The sequence below is a fragment of the Phaseolus vulgaris genome, chromosome 6 (assembly GCF_051622355.1).
Source record: "Phaseolus vulgaris cultivar YP4 chromosome 6, ASM5162235v1, whole genome shotgun sequence".
NCBI lineage: Eukaryota > Viridiplantae > Streptophyta > Magnoliopsida > Fabales > Fabaceae > Phaseolus > Phaseolus vulgaris.
In genome coordinates, this window is record NC_143503.1 from 24,025,560 (window position 1) to 24,042,205 (window position 16,646).

Genomic DNA, 16,646 nt, shown 5'->3' on the forward strand with positions numbered 1-16,646 from the left:
TCAAATATCTATTTAAATAACCTTTTTTCCATATTACTCTATATTGCATACATATATGTTTGTTTATTGTAAGCAATAAAATACCAAATTTAAAGTCAATTTTTCTCTAAGAAAGAGAATATGATAAGTGAACAAATTAAAGAATAAAAAAGATGCTTGATGATAAAATATGAATTTATATTTATAAATGTTTCTATATTTTACTGTTTTATTTTAGGGTTTTCTTTATTTCTCAATTATTTATAATTGTGATATTTTTTATTTCCTTAATTGTTAGGAGGAAAAGATGAAAATAAATTATTTAGTAAGTAGGAAAGAAAGAAATATATTTTGGTATATTATTTTTAATCCATTTTTATTTTACCTTGATAAGATGCCATTAATTTGAATTTTGTAGTTACAAGAAACAATTAAAAGGAAAACGCGCGAAAACGTTGACAGAAGATGCTCGCAATTTGGCGCGCTTGTATAAACCTTTTCCCGCGAAAGAAAGCTTATAGATCTCTTCTCTTCTCCATTTCTTCATTGCAGAATCGCATTTTCTTCTTCAACCTTCAAATTCATCTTCATTCTCTTCCCACTCTCGCAACAAAAATGCCAGTTATCGCCGCAAAACGCACGTTGCGATCTCACCCTTCATCGCCTCCCCGCAAATCTCCCCGCCGATGCAAAGCGGCAACCGCCAATTCCTCCCCCAGTGTAATTCCGAAAACCCTAATTCTCCGACAGACGCTCTCTCATCTCTTTCAATTCTGTAATCAACTGATTTCTTGTCGGTCGTTTGCAGGTAAACAAGTTCGGTACCGATGAAAACCAAGCGGATCCGGAAGCTGTGAAACCCAAGTGGAATCCCAAAGGTTTGCAGGTAAACAAGTTCGGTACCGATGAAAACCAAGCGGATCCAGAAGCTGTGAAACCCAAGTGGAATCCCAAAGGTAAGATTTGAGATTCTTTTTCTTTCTCACTGTCTTTTTTTTTTGTAGTGGTGAATTCTGATTTTTTTTGTTGACTTAATAATAGATGGCGAGCAAATGAAGGCGGTGAAGCTGGCATTGCACTTGTCTACTGCGCCGTGTTCGGTTGTGTGCCGTGAGGAGGAGCAGAATGTTGTTTTGGAGTTCTGCAAAGGGTGCGTTGAGCATAAAAAGGCTGGGAGTCTGTACATATGTGGGTGTCCCGGAACCGGGAAATCGTTGTCTATGGAGAAAGTGAAGGAGCAATTACTCAATTGGGCTAAGGAGGTACGGCCTAATTGTTGGTTTCATGCTCTTGGTGCTGTTATTGATTGATGATTGTTCACATGTTGCATAGATATTGAAAGTTAATTAGCCCTTGGCTGTTGTTATGCCTAATATGATATATAAATATCTAGTATACTTGTTTGATGTGTTCTTTGACTAATCATGAAGAAGAATACCATGTGTCGTTCTTGCCCGTTAAATATATTTGACTGAAGAAACATACCACTAAAAATAGTTCTTTAACTTTGATTGTTCTATCTAGAGCCATAGTGTGTTTTGTGTTCCTTTGCTAATAAGATATTGCCTATCTGATTTTCAGGCAGGTCTCCCGCTGCCAGATGTTTTATCTGTAAGCTGTACAACTCTTGCCAACACATCGGATATTTTCACAAAGGTATGAATGTTGATGCGCAGTTAATTGAGCTGAAGTTAACATTTTCAGTTGACTGACCTAGCAGCTGTTCTAGCAGATGCTCGGGTTGAACCAAAAACAGGGTAAAAAGGTTTCAGCCTCGCCCCTACAGCAACTTCAGAACATGTATTCTCAGAAATCATCTATCAAGAACATGACGTAAGAAATATATCCCTGCCCTGAACTACGAAACACTACTTTTTCAAATTAAATAAGATATAAACTGACATGTATACTTTTTTTTTTATATTTGGTTGTTATAAAAAAAGTAATGTACTTTCATTGTAACAGGTTGATAGTAGCTGACGAATTAGATTATTTGATAACCAAAGACAGAGCCGTGCTTCATGAACTTTTCATGCTCACCACCTTTCCTTTTTCTAGATGTATATTAATAGGTAAATTTCTCAAAAGTGCAAAACTGTTGTTTCGAGCTTGTGATTAGCTGTCTGGTAATTCAAGACTAATCCTGCTTGTCTTATACAGGTGTAGCGAATGCAATTGACTTAGCTGATCGATTTCTTCCAAGGCTTACATCATTAAATTGTGAGTAAATTTTATATAAAGATTCCTCATTTTATATGCATCTCATTGATAGCAATGGAGCTATCCTACTTATGTACACAATTGGAAACTGTTTTTATTGTTTTTTTTAATCTCTTTTTTCTGTTTGTTTTGTTCTAGGCAAGCCTGTTGTTGTAAATTTCCAGGCTTACTCGAAAGATCAGCTCCTCAAGATTCTTGAAGAAAGGTTAAAAGTAAGATTATTGTTATTAAACTTAGGTCATAGTGTTGTTCTTCTTCATCTTTAATCATGACTACTGGAAGACAATAGGCATTTGGATGTCCTGTTAAAATAATTTCTGACTTGTTGGAAGAAAAAATGTGGAGCAAATGCTGCATTTCTCCTTGTTGAATACTTTTGTTAATAACTTTTTGTTTCACCACCAGGAACTTCCTTACACCGTCTTTCAACAGCCAGCCCTGGAACTATGTGCTAGGGTGAGTCCAATATACTTGAAAATATAATGCTAGACCATGCTACCTTTTTTATTCTTTACATGCCATTTTACTATTATGAATTTGACATTGAAATATCAGCTAACGGCAAAAGAATAAAAGTGCTGTCGTAATTCATCTTGAAATAATATTTATGTGGAGCCTAATTAGCACTGGTCTTTGCAGAAAGTTGCCGCAGCTACTGGAGACATGCGGAATGCGCTTTCTATATGCTGGTCAGTTATTTTATTATTATTATTATTATTTGCCCCTTTATTCCCATGAGACGATGAATAAGTGCAATACAAGATTTTTCATAAAATATTCATTTTATTTAGAGAAAAAGTAGGAATGGAACTTAACTACAAGTCCCGAATCCTACCTAGTTTTTGTTTGAGTTTAAAATTTAACAGTATTTGAACATGGAATATTCGCAAGGGATTAAACTGCAGTTAGTTTAAATAATAACTGATCAATACAGTAAAATGTATTTGATAAGAGGAAATAAACTAGGATAAGGGGACTTAGTCGGGGTTGTGTGATTAAATTGAGGTTTCAGTTAAAGTTCCCTGCTCTCTAGTATTTGAAGGGTTATACTTCCATTAGATTCTTCATCAATAGCTGCATTCTTGTATCTTTCTGGTACATAGCCAGGAATTGAGAGTTCCAGTTACTATGTCCCAATTTGCTTAGTCAATTTAGCTAGAGCAAAATCCAGCAACAGAACAACTTTAATAGTGTTTTTCCCTTTCCAGGAGTGCAATTGAGATGCTTGAAGCAGAAATTAGAGAATCTGCCTGCAACTTGAGTAATTCATTGGAAGAGATATCATTCTCCAAACAAAATCTCCCCACAGCTCCTGATTTTTTGAAAAAACGTGAATTTGATACTGTAAGTGTTCAATAATTCGTTCCTCATTTGATTCATTAATAGGTTTGAGTATATTTCGTCAAGTTGTATTCTAATTTTTTAGATTCAGTGGTTGCTCTCAGGTGTTGTCATGAAATCGATACTTTAATTTTAGTCTGATTTGACTTATCAGTTATCTTAGGTATAGGCAACTTAGTTCCGTAATAGCATCTGTGCACAATTTGTTATAGTTGCAATGAATCATTTCATTTCATCAGATCAGAGTCTATTATTAAAGCATTGTTAAAGGCATCAGAGCACCACTACACAACATTTTTTTGTATCAGCCACTACATAGCAAATTTAGATTTATTAAATGAGTAAAGTTCTTCTATTATTTATTCATCCTACTTTTAACTAAAGGCCTAAGATTTTCAAATTAAATTGCAGGTAAGGACTGATCATATGGCTCGTGCCTTGTCCAAGACTTATAGATCACCGGTGGTGGATACAATACAATCTCTGCCACATCATCAGCAGGTAACTTGAAAAATGAATGTGCTATGAACTGTAGTGCTAATGCTTCCCTTATTACTGGAACTAACATCTTTTCATATGCCTTAGATGCTATTGTATGTATGATGAATAGGCTAATTTCAGTCTTGATTATTATAACAAAACTATTGCCAAGTATTCAAAAGTTTGAATAGCAAAATATGAATGTGAAGTGTCTCATTAGGGCTCTTAAATACATCAGCAAAAGACAATAAATTCTGCCAGTATAATATCGATTTTATACCTTTTTTCCAATGAAAAGTTGGAAGTTGGGACCTTTGATCAACCAAGTGAATTGTGACAAGTTCAAAGTCAATGAAGGGAAGTTAACTTTGTATGATATTAAGGATAGGTAGTTTGAAAAGCCATGTTTAATCGAATACTCAAACTAACCTAGCTGCATAAACACCTTTCATACTAGGTATTGGCTCTAACTTTTTCCTGCATCTGTATTATTTGCAGATTATACTCTGTTCTTCTATGAATCACTTTCGTGGAGCCAAGAAAGATACAATCCTCGGAGAGGTATGCTTCACACACTTACAAGGGTTTGGTCCATTCTGAGTTATATATTGGTTTCTAAATTGAAAAATATTGATGGGATGATGCAGTTGTATAAATCGTATGCGGGGATATGCAGATCATCTTTAATTCCTCCAGCAGGAATCTTAGAATTTTCAAACATGTGCAGAGTGTTAAGTGACCAGGTATTTAAAACAATTTGTTTCCATTCTGTATTTGTAGATTTAGCATCCTGCAACTGATGAATTTTCATAGTCAAGTGTTGCAGTGAGGGAAAGTGATACTGAGTAAAATGATGAAACATATATTGTAACTGCAGGGTCTTATTAAAGTAGGACAATCTCGAGAGGATAAATTAAGAAGAGTGTCGCCCAAAGTAAATGAGGGTGATATTACTTTTGCATTGCAGGTAGTCTTTCAGTTTCTTAAGATCTTATATAATTTCATTTTCATTGTTCCTTAATTTAATTGACATTTCGAGATTCTTAGTTGATCTTAAACTGTTTCTCTGCCACTCAAATTCCTTTTACGCAGGGAATACGGTTTTTTCAAAACTGTCTTAAATGATTCTTCTGATAGACGGGTAATTTTCATTCAACTTGACGTGAGATCAAAGATTCTTCCTTGGATTAAGGTTGGAATTTGTTTAACGTGCTTTTTCTTCCTTAGATTAATTTTACATGCGTCTATTGTCTTCTTCCCTCTACACATTGTTTTAATAACTTGTTTTCTACGCAGATAAGTTCGTTTGGTTCAAACCGGTGTCTGCATTATATTAAGTGGTATACTCGATTCAAGCATGGAGTTGAAATCACTTGGGCAGATTTTTCCCCAAAAAAGCAAAAGCTATTAGGGTATATTATTTATGCATTTTTTTTATTTTGTAAAGAACCGGATTGGGCGGGATGATTTATGTGGCTTACCTCAGGCAGTTGTGGGATAAGGTTGTATTTTCTCAAGAGAAAAAATAGCAATAGATTCATTAATTTCATACTAATAATTTTTTTGTTGAAATGACATTGTAAGAAATTCCCCAAATAGTTGCAATAAATCCAAAGTTAGTTTGAGAATATAGTGAATTAGAAGTGAGTTAAGAGTAACTAAATATCGTGGGATGAGTACATTAAGTTTCAAACTAAGTGATTCTTGCCTGAAGAGCAGTTAAAATAATCCAAATTTCTGAAGAACATTTTCAACCATATATGTTTAGAATTATAATTAAAATTTCATATAATTATAGTCACCAACAAAAGTGGGCAATAATTTGGATGGATTTGAATTGGATCCAATCTGACCACCCTAATTTGAAATAAGGCAACAGCAGAAGAAGGACTATGACATGCAGGTATTAAAATGATGATGAAAACATAAGTTTGTTGAAATATGGTTGTTGTCTAAGCTGTACAACCATTCCAAATTTGGTTAATCCCTACGCCAAATTTGAGTCTCGTTTTTCTTGAACTGTGGTGATGATGCCAAAAACGAATTTCATCATAACTAAGGGTGGACAAAAAATTCAATCCATAATTATCCATATTCATGGATTTATTTTAAATCCAAATCCATATTTTTGAATTTTAAATCCAATCCATTTAATTGGATATGGATTAGATATTGGATACACTTTTGGATTATCCAAATTGTATTTTGGGATAGATTGTGACTTGGCCCGATCCAAGGTAAGCCAAGACAATCCAGCTGATATTGAGTTGAGCGGGCTTGGGTTGATATCTAATCGAACAGTCCTGGGCCCATATTGAGTTGAGCGGGCTCGGGCTAATTTCGAGTTGAGTGCACCTGGGTCGTTGTCGAGCTGAGCATTCTCGAGTCGATGTTGAGCTGAGCATTCCCGAGTCGATGTCGAACCAAGCTAGCCCAGGTCGATGTCAAGTCGAGCTGGCCCGGGTCCATATTGAGTTGAGCAACCCGGGCTGATGTCGAGTCGCCGGGCCTGTGCCGATGTCGAGCCGAACAACCCAGACCAATGTCGAGCTGAGTAAGCCCAAGCCGATGTCAAGCCGAAGTCGAGCGGAACGGGCCCAGGCTAATGTCGAGTCTCCCGGGCCCAGGTCGATGTCGAGTGGAGCGGGTCTGGGCCAATGCCGAGTCTCCTAGGCCCGGATCGATGTCGAGCTGAACGGGCCCAGGCCAATGTCGAGTTGAGCAAGCCCGGGCTGATGTCAAACTAAACAGGCTCGGGTCAATGTCGAGTCTCCCAAGCCCGGGCCGATGTCAAGTTGATTGGGCCTGGACCAATGTCGAGTCGATCGGGCTTGAGCCAATGTCAAGTCTCTCGGGCTTGGGCCGATGGCAAGTCGAACGGGCTCGGGTCGATGTCGAGTGGAACGGGCCCGAGTTAATGTCAAGTTGATTAGGCCCTGACCAATGTCGAGTCTCCCAGGCTCGGGCCAATGTCGAGTCTCTTGAGCCCATCCGATGTTGAGCCGAACGGGCCCAGCCTGATGTTGAGTCTCCCGGGCCCGAGCCAATGTTGAGCTGAGCAAGCCCGGGCTAATGTCGAGTCGAGCGGGCTAGAGTCGATGTCAAGTCATCTGGGCTCGGACCAATCTCGAGTTGATTGGGCTTGGGCCAATGTCGAGTCGATCGGGCCTGAGCCAATGTCGAGTCTCCTGGGCTTGGGCAGATGGCAAGCCAAACGGGCCCGGGTCAATGTCGAGTGGAACGACTCCGAGTTGATGTCAAGTCGATTGGGCCCTGACCAATGTCGAGCCGAACGGGCCTGAACCAATGTCAAGTCTCCCGAGGCTGGGTCGATGTCGAGTCTCCTAAGCCTGGGCCAATATCAAGTCTCTCGGGCCCGGGCCGATGTCGAGAGGAGCAGGCCTGACTCTATGTCGAGTCGATTGGGCCCTGACAAATGTCGACTCGAGAGGGTCCGGGTTGATGTCAAGCCGAGCGGTCTCGAGTCGATGTCGAGTCGTTCGGGCTTGGATCGATGTCGATTCGTCCGGGTTCGGGCCGAGTTTAGTCGTCCGGGCTCGAGTCGATGTCGAGTGGAGCGGGCCTGGATCGATGTCGAACCGAACGGGCCCGGGCTGATGTCGAGAGGAGCAGGCTTGGGTCTATGTCGAGTCGATTGGGCCCTGGCAAATGTTGAGCCGAGAGGGTCTGAGCTGATGTCAAGCCGAGCGGTCTTGAGTCGATGTCTAGTCGTCCGGGCCTGGACCGATGTCAAGTCGTTTGGGTTCGGGCCGATGTTGAGTCGTTCAGACTCGAGTCGATGTCGAGTGGAGCAGGCCCGGGTCGATGTCGAGTCATTTGGGCCCTGGCTAATATCGAGGTGAGTGGGCCTGAGTCGATGTCGAATCATCCAGGCTCGGGCCATTGTCGAGTCGTCTGGGCCCGAACCCATGTTGAATCGTCCAGGTCGTGGCTCATGTCGAATCGATTGGGTTGGGTCGGTGTCGAGTCGAGCTAGGCCGAGCCAATGTTGAGCTGAACGGGCCCGGGCTGATGTCAAGTGGAACGGGCCTAGGTATATGTTGAGTTGATTGGGCCTTGTCCAATGTCGAGTCGTTCGGGCCCGGATCGATGTCGAGTTGTCCGGGCTCGAACTGATGTCGAGTCGTCTGGGTTCGGGCCAATGTGGAGTTGGCCTGGGTCGATGTCGAGTCGATTGGGCCCTGGCTAATGTCGAGTCAATCGGGCCCAGGCCGATGTTGAGTCGAATGGGCTCGGGCTGATGTCGAATCATCCAGGCTCAGGCCATTGTTGAGTCGTCTGGGCTCGGGCCGATGTTGAGTAGTTCGGGCTTGAGCCGATGTTGAGTCGTTCGAGCTTGGGCTGATGTTGAGCCGTCCGGGTCCGGGTCAATGTCAAACTGAGTTGGTCCGCGTTCAGGTTGAGTCGGCTTAGACCCGGTTTGAACCAAATTAGTCTGTGTCCAGATCAAAATGGATTTAATGTAATTGATAAAATGGATTTAATCTAATTAATAAAATGGATTGAATCTAGATTTAATCCACTGAATTTAAAAAATTCCATTTAAATTTTATCTAGTTAGAATTGATATAAATTTTAAATTTTTGGATTTAGATTAATTTTAAAAAATTCAATCCATGAAAATTAAGAGGCCAGGATTTGCCCACATCCACATGAAGGTTATTGCAACAATCTTCACTAGTTGTCTCATTGCCATAAAATATATCAAAATATGTTTGATCAGCACAGTACTGTGGATGCAATTTGCAGCACAATCTGTCAAATAATCTTTGTATGATGGGCTTGGAATTGGAGCCTCAAGATGTTGATATTAAACTCCTGTTTTTATGGCCATGGAGATAATCAGCATTAGCCACAAGTTCTTAATGCTACCCATCACCCTTTCAACACTAAATTTCTGTCATGTGGTTACTTTAATGCTTTCTGGCTACTAATCACTGAATAATAAACTATATTTATAGTTCAAAGTTTAGGCTTAATTAATGTTTACATGAATCAGTTTTGTAATTCATGAACCAAACACAATATTTTAACTGTTCTTATAACTTAATGCTAACCTTTCCAGTTTTGTTTCATCTGTTCCAACGTTTTTATCTTCATTTTTTACCTTAGCAATCATCAACTTAAAGTTGCAATTGAAAACTACAGTTAAATGATTTGCAAAACATTTCATTTCCAATTGCCACTTTATATTATTGTACCGCAAAACGAGTTTAAGATTGAGATTTAACGATTACAATAAATTCACAGTAACAACACCAATAATTTCGCAATAACAGTACCAATAAATTCGCAGTAACAGTACCAATAAAATAAATAACATGATTCTTTCTTTACAAATTTTTATTTATTTTTATTTGCTATAAAATAAATCACAACAGAATCAAACATATAATATAATTCGTTATTTCAAAATCAATAAAATTAATTTCTTAATTCAATCTAACTAATTAGCCATTAGAATAAATTATATTTATATCAAACATATAATATAATTATTATTTTAACATTAATAAAATTAATTTCTTAATTCAAAATATTAATACCAAAAATCTAACTAATTAGACCCAATTTAAAAATTAATTTATAATTTTTTAATATATAAAATAATATATAATTTAATTTATAGTAACTAATTATTTTTTATCTTTTAAAATAATTTCATTTTAATAATTTTGTTTACTATAAGTTCATTTGAGAGTCTCTTTCTAAGTAATATTAATCTAGAAAGAACTCACAAAGAGGGACAATGCTTTGCAAATATAAATTTATTGAACTTCTTAAAAAAAAGATTATAGAGTATCATATCAATAAATGAATTATGTAGATGAAGTTGGATTTCAACTTCTTCATCAACCTCTCAAAGAGAGTATGATGCTTAGATACTCATTGTTGACTCTTACAAATTGTTATGTAAAGTTATATATGAGACTCTAACCCACAACATGTATTTATGAAATGTTTAACTCAAAAAATATTTTTTTAATTTTTAACAATTTTAATATAATTTAAAAAATGATAAATGCTATGGTTTTTGAAAAACTAATAACTTATTGTATAAGTTTTTATATATTATGATTATAAAAAAAAATTATATATAATAAAAAATATTTAAATTATATATGTAGCAACATTTTTTTTTAACAAAGAGAACCCCTCCCCAGCACGCACCATTCTTTTTCTTTCTTCTTTCTCCCTCCATCTCTCTTTTTTATCTTCTCTCTTAATTTCTCACTCCATACCTCAACTATTTTAGAATCTGATTGCTGTAGCTGAGTAGTTAAGAAACATTTCTATCCGATCAGAATTTCAAATATAGTAGGTTCATTTTTGCTCTAAAGATCTTTGTTCTTTGTTTTTTCGTAGGATTAAGTCATCAATCTTGGTGGGGTCAGTTGAGAAGATTAATCCTTTCAACTTATTCTACTATATACTGAATTTTTATTTTGTTTGGATAACTTGCATTAGGCCCGTAAATCTTGAAGTTTATCCAGACTGTGGGGAATAAAATTCTAGAAGTTGCTTGAAAAACAAACAATTAAGGTAAGGGAAACTAAATTTAAGTTTTTAATAGCACCCTAGGCTAGAAGATCTGAATATGGAGGGGACATGGTCCCAAGTTTCATTTTCTCTTGCAGGGATTGTTAGTTGATAAAATTGTTTGATTTTAGTTGCGTGAACCTGTATAAATATTATATTTTGATAGTTTGAAAGTTAAATATTGTTTTGATGTTGGAAAGGTTCTTGAATGTTCTGAATTTTTAAATGTTATGTGATTGAATGATATGTTTTATATATGAATGATGAAAATTGTATGAAATTGATGTCATACATTTGGGATAATGTATGAGTTGTTGTTTGATGGTACATTAAGTATGAAAAACCTATGTTTAACAGAGATCCTCTGTCTTCACTGATGATCTAAGTCATGTAGATTAAGATATGAGTTCATACACACCGAGTTCCATTGTAGACACTCGGTATTGGATGTTTGAACTTACCCTGATCCTTTTTATTGGATTCGTTGGTAATCTTTGAATCAGGTGTTAGTCTCTGGTAGAGGCATACTTAATGAGTCTTCCAGAAGACGAAGTGAGATTGAAAGGAAATCCAATGATTGTGATTGAAAATAGATCTATGTGTGGTCTATATGAATGATGAAATTGGTATTGAAATTTTACATGAAATCATTTAAAGAAATGTTTATAAATTATTAGTCTAAATTTGTTCTATTTCCATGAATTATGTTATGGATTTTCTTTGCATTAGGTTACCCTTGTTTTTTGGGGGTGGGGCTCTGATGGAAGGAAGATCGCTTGGGCTTCTTGGGATAAGGTGTGTGAGCCTCGGGATTCTGGAGGTCTTGGAATCATTGATCTTAGGAAATTTAACTTGGCTTTATTAGGAAAGTGGATTTGGAGACTGGGTACGGATAAAGGAGGTTTGTGGAAAGAGATTCTTGATTCTAAGTATGGTGGTTGGAGAAGTTTGAGAGAAGGCGGTAAGTCTAGTAGGGGCTCTCTCTGGTGGAAAGATTTGAAGGAGGTGTGGGATTCAGAGGGTTGGGGTAGAAGTTTTGAAGATGGGTTTAAGTGGAAAGTGGGGGATGGTAAGGGGATTTCTTTATGGGAGGACAGTTGGTTGAGCTGTGGTACTTTGAAGGGAGTTTTTCCGAGACTTTTCTCTCTAAGCTCGGCTAAAAAGCAAAAATGGCTGAGCTTGGGTATTGGTATAATGGTGAATGGGTGTGGAATTTGGACTGGCGTAGATCCTTTTTCGACTGGGAGAAGTCTTTGGTGGAACAGTTGTTTCAAAGTTTGCAAGAGGTGAAGTTGGTTTTTGGGGAGGCGGACAGTTGGGTCTGGAAGATTAGGGAGAGTCAAACTTTCTCAGTCAACTCTGCCTATGTTCAGGTAAGGCGGGTTAGAGGAGGGGAGTATTCTCCTGTGTATAGTAAGTTGTGGAGGTGCAAAGCCTTGCCATCTGCTTTGTTCACTGCTTGGAGGGTGTTGGAGAATAGGATTGCCTCTAGGGTTAACTTGGTAAGGCGCGGAGTGGCGGTAGAAAATCTCTTGTGTTGTTTGTGTGGGGAGGAGGAGGAGGAGTCATCTTGTTCTTTGTTTGCAGGTTTGCTTGGCGTGTCTGGTGTCTGTGCTTTAAGTGGTTTGGTGTGTCGTCTGTAATTCACAAGGACCCTAAGTCAAATTTTTCACAATTCAGGATGAGTCAGACTTCTGTTTCGGTTAACAAAGTTTGGGGTACAATTTGGGTTGGCATTGTGAGCGAAATCTGGAAACATAGGAACTCGGTCATCTTCAATAGAGGTGTGGCAGATGTGTCTGAAGTGTTCGCTTCGGTGCAAGTAAAGGTATGGTCTTGGATTTATGCAAAGTCTCATTCTGCTTATTTCCCTTATTCTAGTTGGGTTTTAAATCCTTTGGCTTGTATGAGGTTGATTCATTAACATTGGTTAGTGTTAGTATGGTTATCCCTTTGCTAATTTGGTAGGCGTTCTAATAGGAGACTGGAGTCAAGTATTTCTGTATAAGGGTTGGACCACACCTGAAGTGGTTCCTATTTATTTATTTATTTTATTGCTGATAAAAAAAAATGAGAAAGATTTCATAATAATTGAGTCAGCAAGACCCTCGGCATTCCTCATCCATGAGTTGCATTACCACAATCATAATTTGTTTGCAGATTGATATTGATATCATGAATTCATTAAGCATGCGTGTGTTAAAGCTTTTATTAGACAATATTCCTGTTGCATTCATTTAGTTTTTATCAATATGTTAAATTAAATTTAATAGAAATAACAAAAACTTTCGTTTAATAATTTATATATCTAACTAAACTTTAAACATATATGTCTGATTATTTATGTGTTATTCTATATTTAATACTTGATTATTAATTTTGTAATATAATATAATTAAAATAATTATTTGAATGTATATACACACACAATTATACACGTCTATTTAATATTCTCAAAATATTAAATTAGTCTAACCATACTAGCTCGGTTGTGTTTTTAGAAATCAATGATGGGTCGTGTTTTTAGAAATCAATTGTATTTTTAGAAATCAATGATGGGTCAAATTAATCGAGTTGATTTATTTTTTCATCTTTAATTAAATATTAAATTTTATTAGATCTAAAGTCTTTATTTTCTGTCCTCGCATGATGCTAATATTTTAATTTTAAATCTGTAAAATAATATGATTAGAGTCACTATTATAGTAATATAATGAGGCTTCATCACTTTTTTTGAATGTGTCTGTGTCAGACAAATGGATCGGACACCAAATACGACGACTCGTCGTATGACACTTATATGTATCGATAAAGTGTCTAATTCAAAAAATATTTGTTGAATTTTTGACAATTTTAACAAAATTTTAAAAAAAAATACATTAATTTTTAAAATCTCAAATTTATTGTATAAATTTTTAGTATAATTATAAAAATAAGGAACAAATCATTTTGAACTAACCATGAAAAACAAACATTTTTCTGTTAAAAAAACTGAAATACACATAAATCATTATTGTCAATTTATATAATTTATAATTATATAATATATAAATTTGTATTCCCGTATTCTATATTTTAAAAATTATACGTATTTTTGTGTCGTGTCAGTGTCTATGTTAACTCCACTATTGTTTTATTTTGAAAAAAATGTTAATAACTTAAAATAGAAGAGATACATAAAATACTATTGATATTGATATTCGAATAATTAGAACATAAAAGTGAGTAATAATAATGATCCATCCAAAACAATAACTTATTAGTTTAATAGAAAAATTGTGAAAAAATATAAATAAACGTACACAATATTTATTCCAAATAATGCAACATTAAACGAATTACATTAACATGTAAGTATTTAAATGACCAAATTTCAATTTATTTAAAGACGATGAATTAAAGTGCAATTAATCATTCTACCAAAAATAAATACAATTATTCCAAATTTAGGTCTTATTTTGTGTAAAATGTGGAAATCTCAAAACGAGACTCTTTCCATACATCCTCAGCCAGTTTTTGTCAATGAAACTTTGTTGAACTATCAATCAAATACTGTTTAAATGATGAAGGGTGGTTACATTCATTCCAAATTTGTTTACTCCTTTGCAAAATTTGGGGTTTATTTTCTTTAGATCCTCGTAAGTTGATAACATATGTTGTTAATGTGTCGTGACATTGTTTTCCCACTTCACGAATGTTGTTGCAACAATTCTGGGTAATTGTTTCATTGTCAAGAAACATCGTACCAAACATGTAGAGATCATCACATGGTGGATGCAACTTTAGTATACAATCAGTTAAGAGTTTTTCATAACTGTTCATAGGTGAGATAGGACCCTCGTATGGATCAAAATCTTCATATGAAATGCTTGGTTTCACCAAGGAATTCACAATGGCCAAGAACATCATCATTTCACAAAGTTTAATGGATGCTGCCATGACCTTTTAACCAATGAAATTTGTTGAGGCTTAGAAATTCACTTTCTTCGTAATAACAACATAATAAAATTCTATTTATGGTTGAAGTTTTAAGGTTTTTCTAACGTTTATGTGCATGAGTTTTTGTAACTAATGAAACATACCAATATTTTAAATGATATTAATTAAGTATTGTAATAACGCTTGGAATTTTAAATTACAAATATCTAAGATGTTATTTAAATTTAAGATATCATACCTATAAAGTTTGAGTGAAAGAGATTTATCACTATTAAGATAAACTTATATATTAAGATGTGAACTTTAAGTTTAATTTAATCTTATTTAATTGATTTATGAAGTGAGGGTTACATCCATTTCTATATTAATAAATATTTTTATCTCTAGTTGATTAGAGATTTCCAACACACTCCTCTTGCCGAAACACCAAACTCGTACATTAATTAAGTTTACTAAACTCTTGTTAGGATAGATAAACTATAAATGACTCTAATATCATATTAATAAATATCATATTAATAAGTGAACTTATAATTCAACCTTATAAAATTAGCTTATAAGATAAGGTTAATATATTAATAATTTTTTTTATATCTAGTCGGTGTGTGATCTCCAAAACCAAATAAATTTGTATTCATCAATAAGATTCTCACACTAGTATAAAATTTAAATTGACATCTTTGTTAAATATGAATAGAATCTTTATCAATTACACAAGCGTTTGGTAATTGTGTTTGTGCCTACTAATTTAATACTTACATATTTCTTATTAATAATATATTTGTATTTCTTTAAAGAAAAAACAAGATTTTTGCATAATATTCCACTCAACGTATGGTTAATAATTTGAGCAACATTTAATAATTATGGGTAGTAAATTAATACGCCTCCATTAATTATGGTTAAGAACAAATATAGTTTTTCGTTCAAATGGCAAAATAGGTTGAGTTGCTGGATAATAGAATGTCAAATCGGTTCGTGGCCCAAAATTGTTTGGGCTATTTCTTTCTACACCTCCCTAATATCTCCTAGAACTGCATAGACCAAATAAAAATATATTTTTGTTCTTAAAAATATACATTCTATATTTTACAATTTAGATTTTTTTTATTTATACCTGTAAAATTTGGAAAATATTTTTGGATTGAAATAATTTTCGGATTTTACAATCCGAAATACTTTTTCTTTAAAAGAGTATATTCTAGATTACAAAATTTAGAAAGATATTTTCAAATTTAAAAATATCTTCTAAATTTTATAATTCAAAAATATTTTTTAAATTTTATAATTTAAAAGATATTTTTTTAAAGAAACTTTATAGATTATAGTATTTGGGAAGGATTTACAATGGACAAATACCTTCCCAATTCTCCAGATTCTATAATTTAGAGTTTTTTTACCATCTATTTCAAAATGAAAAATATTAATATAACAAAGAATATTTTAGCATTTTAAGAAATACTAGGTGCTCAGAAAGTTATGGAATTACGTAAACAAACAATCAATTATTTGTGGTGGTCCAGTATTTATAGATTGTTCAAATTATATACATATTTTTCAGACAATTTTTTTTCCTAATAATTACTGTTGTAGTGAATAATTGAGACACATAGAAAGAGTTGAAGAGTTCTATCTGCACCAAAATACTCTGATTGGAAACATAAAATAAATATATTCTCTCTGTTCTCCATCGAACAAATAGAAATTATATTACTTTTGGATAAATTTAATCATTTTTTAGCATGATCTAATTAAGTTCAATTCGAGCATAATCCAAAAAAAATAAAAATATAAGACCTTGTTCATAAAGTTAAAATTGAATTGAATTTTTTTTATCTAATTTATTATGATTCCTCATTCACGTTAAATAGAGTAATTTATTAGTATCTTAAGTATACGAGAGCCATCCATACAAAACATAAAAATACATTTTTATCCTTCTTATGTCACTTTCATAGAATACTTTATGAATTATGTAATCTGAACACGTATTTGAAAAAAAACTTCCGGATTATATAATCCGGAAGCTAAAAAAGACTTCCGGATTACATAATCCAGAAACTAATCATGCATATGGAAAATGCTTAAGGATTATGTAATCCAGAAACTAATTACGAATTTGGAAA

General features: G+C 34.7%; 1 protein-coding gene and 1 pseudogene across 1 annotated transcript; one reads left to right on the plus strand and one right to left on the minus strand.

Annotated features, from left to right (window-relative positions):
* The first annotated feature begins 485 nt into the window (after positions 1-485).
* Positions 486-5,648, plus strand: LOC137831438 (DNA replication factor CDC6B). The gene is made up of 17 exons (XM_068639113.2): positions 486-699; positions 788-935; positions 1,021-1,241; positions 1,561-1,635; positions 1,712-1,812; positions 1,945-2,051; positions 2,140-2,199; positions 2,338-2,411; positions 2,605-2,655; positions 2,839-2,888; positions 3,408-3,543; positions 3,952-4,041; positions 4,519-4,581; positions 4,668-4,763; positions 4,898-4,987; positions 5,113-5,212; positions 5,317-5,648. The coding sequence occupies exons 1-16, from the start codon at positions 595-597 to the stop codon at positions 5,143-5,145; spliced, it is 1,500 nt and encodes a 499-aa protein (XP_068495214.1). The 5' UTR covers positions 486-594; the 3' UTR covers positions 5,146-5,212; positions 5,317-5,648.
* Positions 5,649-5,972: 324 nt separating this feature from the next.
* Positions 5,973-14,520, minus strand: LOC150027305 (uncharacterized; annotated as a pseudogene).
* Between the last annotated feature and the right edge of the window lie 2,126 nt (positions 14,521-16,646).

What these genes read in the sequence shown, in the direction of transcription:
- LOC137831438 (XM_068639113.2), top strand. Translation starts at nt 595, where the DNA reads ATGCCAGTTATCGCCGCAAAACGCACGTTGCGATCTCACCCTTCATCG. An exon ending in ACCCAAGTGGAATCCCAAAG is followed by an intron (nt 936 to 1,020) that starts GTAAGATTTGAG and finishes ACTTAATAATAG; the next exon opens with ATGGCGAGCAAATGAAGGCG. An exon ending in AAGGCTTACATCATTAAATT is followed by an intron (nt 2,200 to 2,337) that starts GTGAGTAAATTT and finishes GTTTTGTTCTAG; the next exon opens with GCAAGCCTGTTGTTGTAAAT.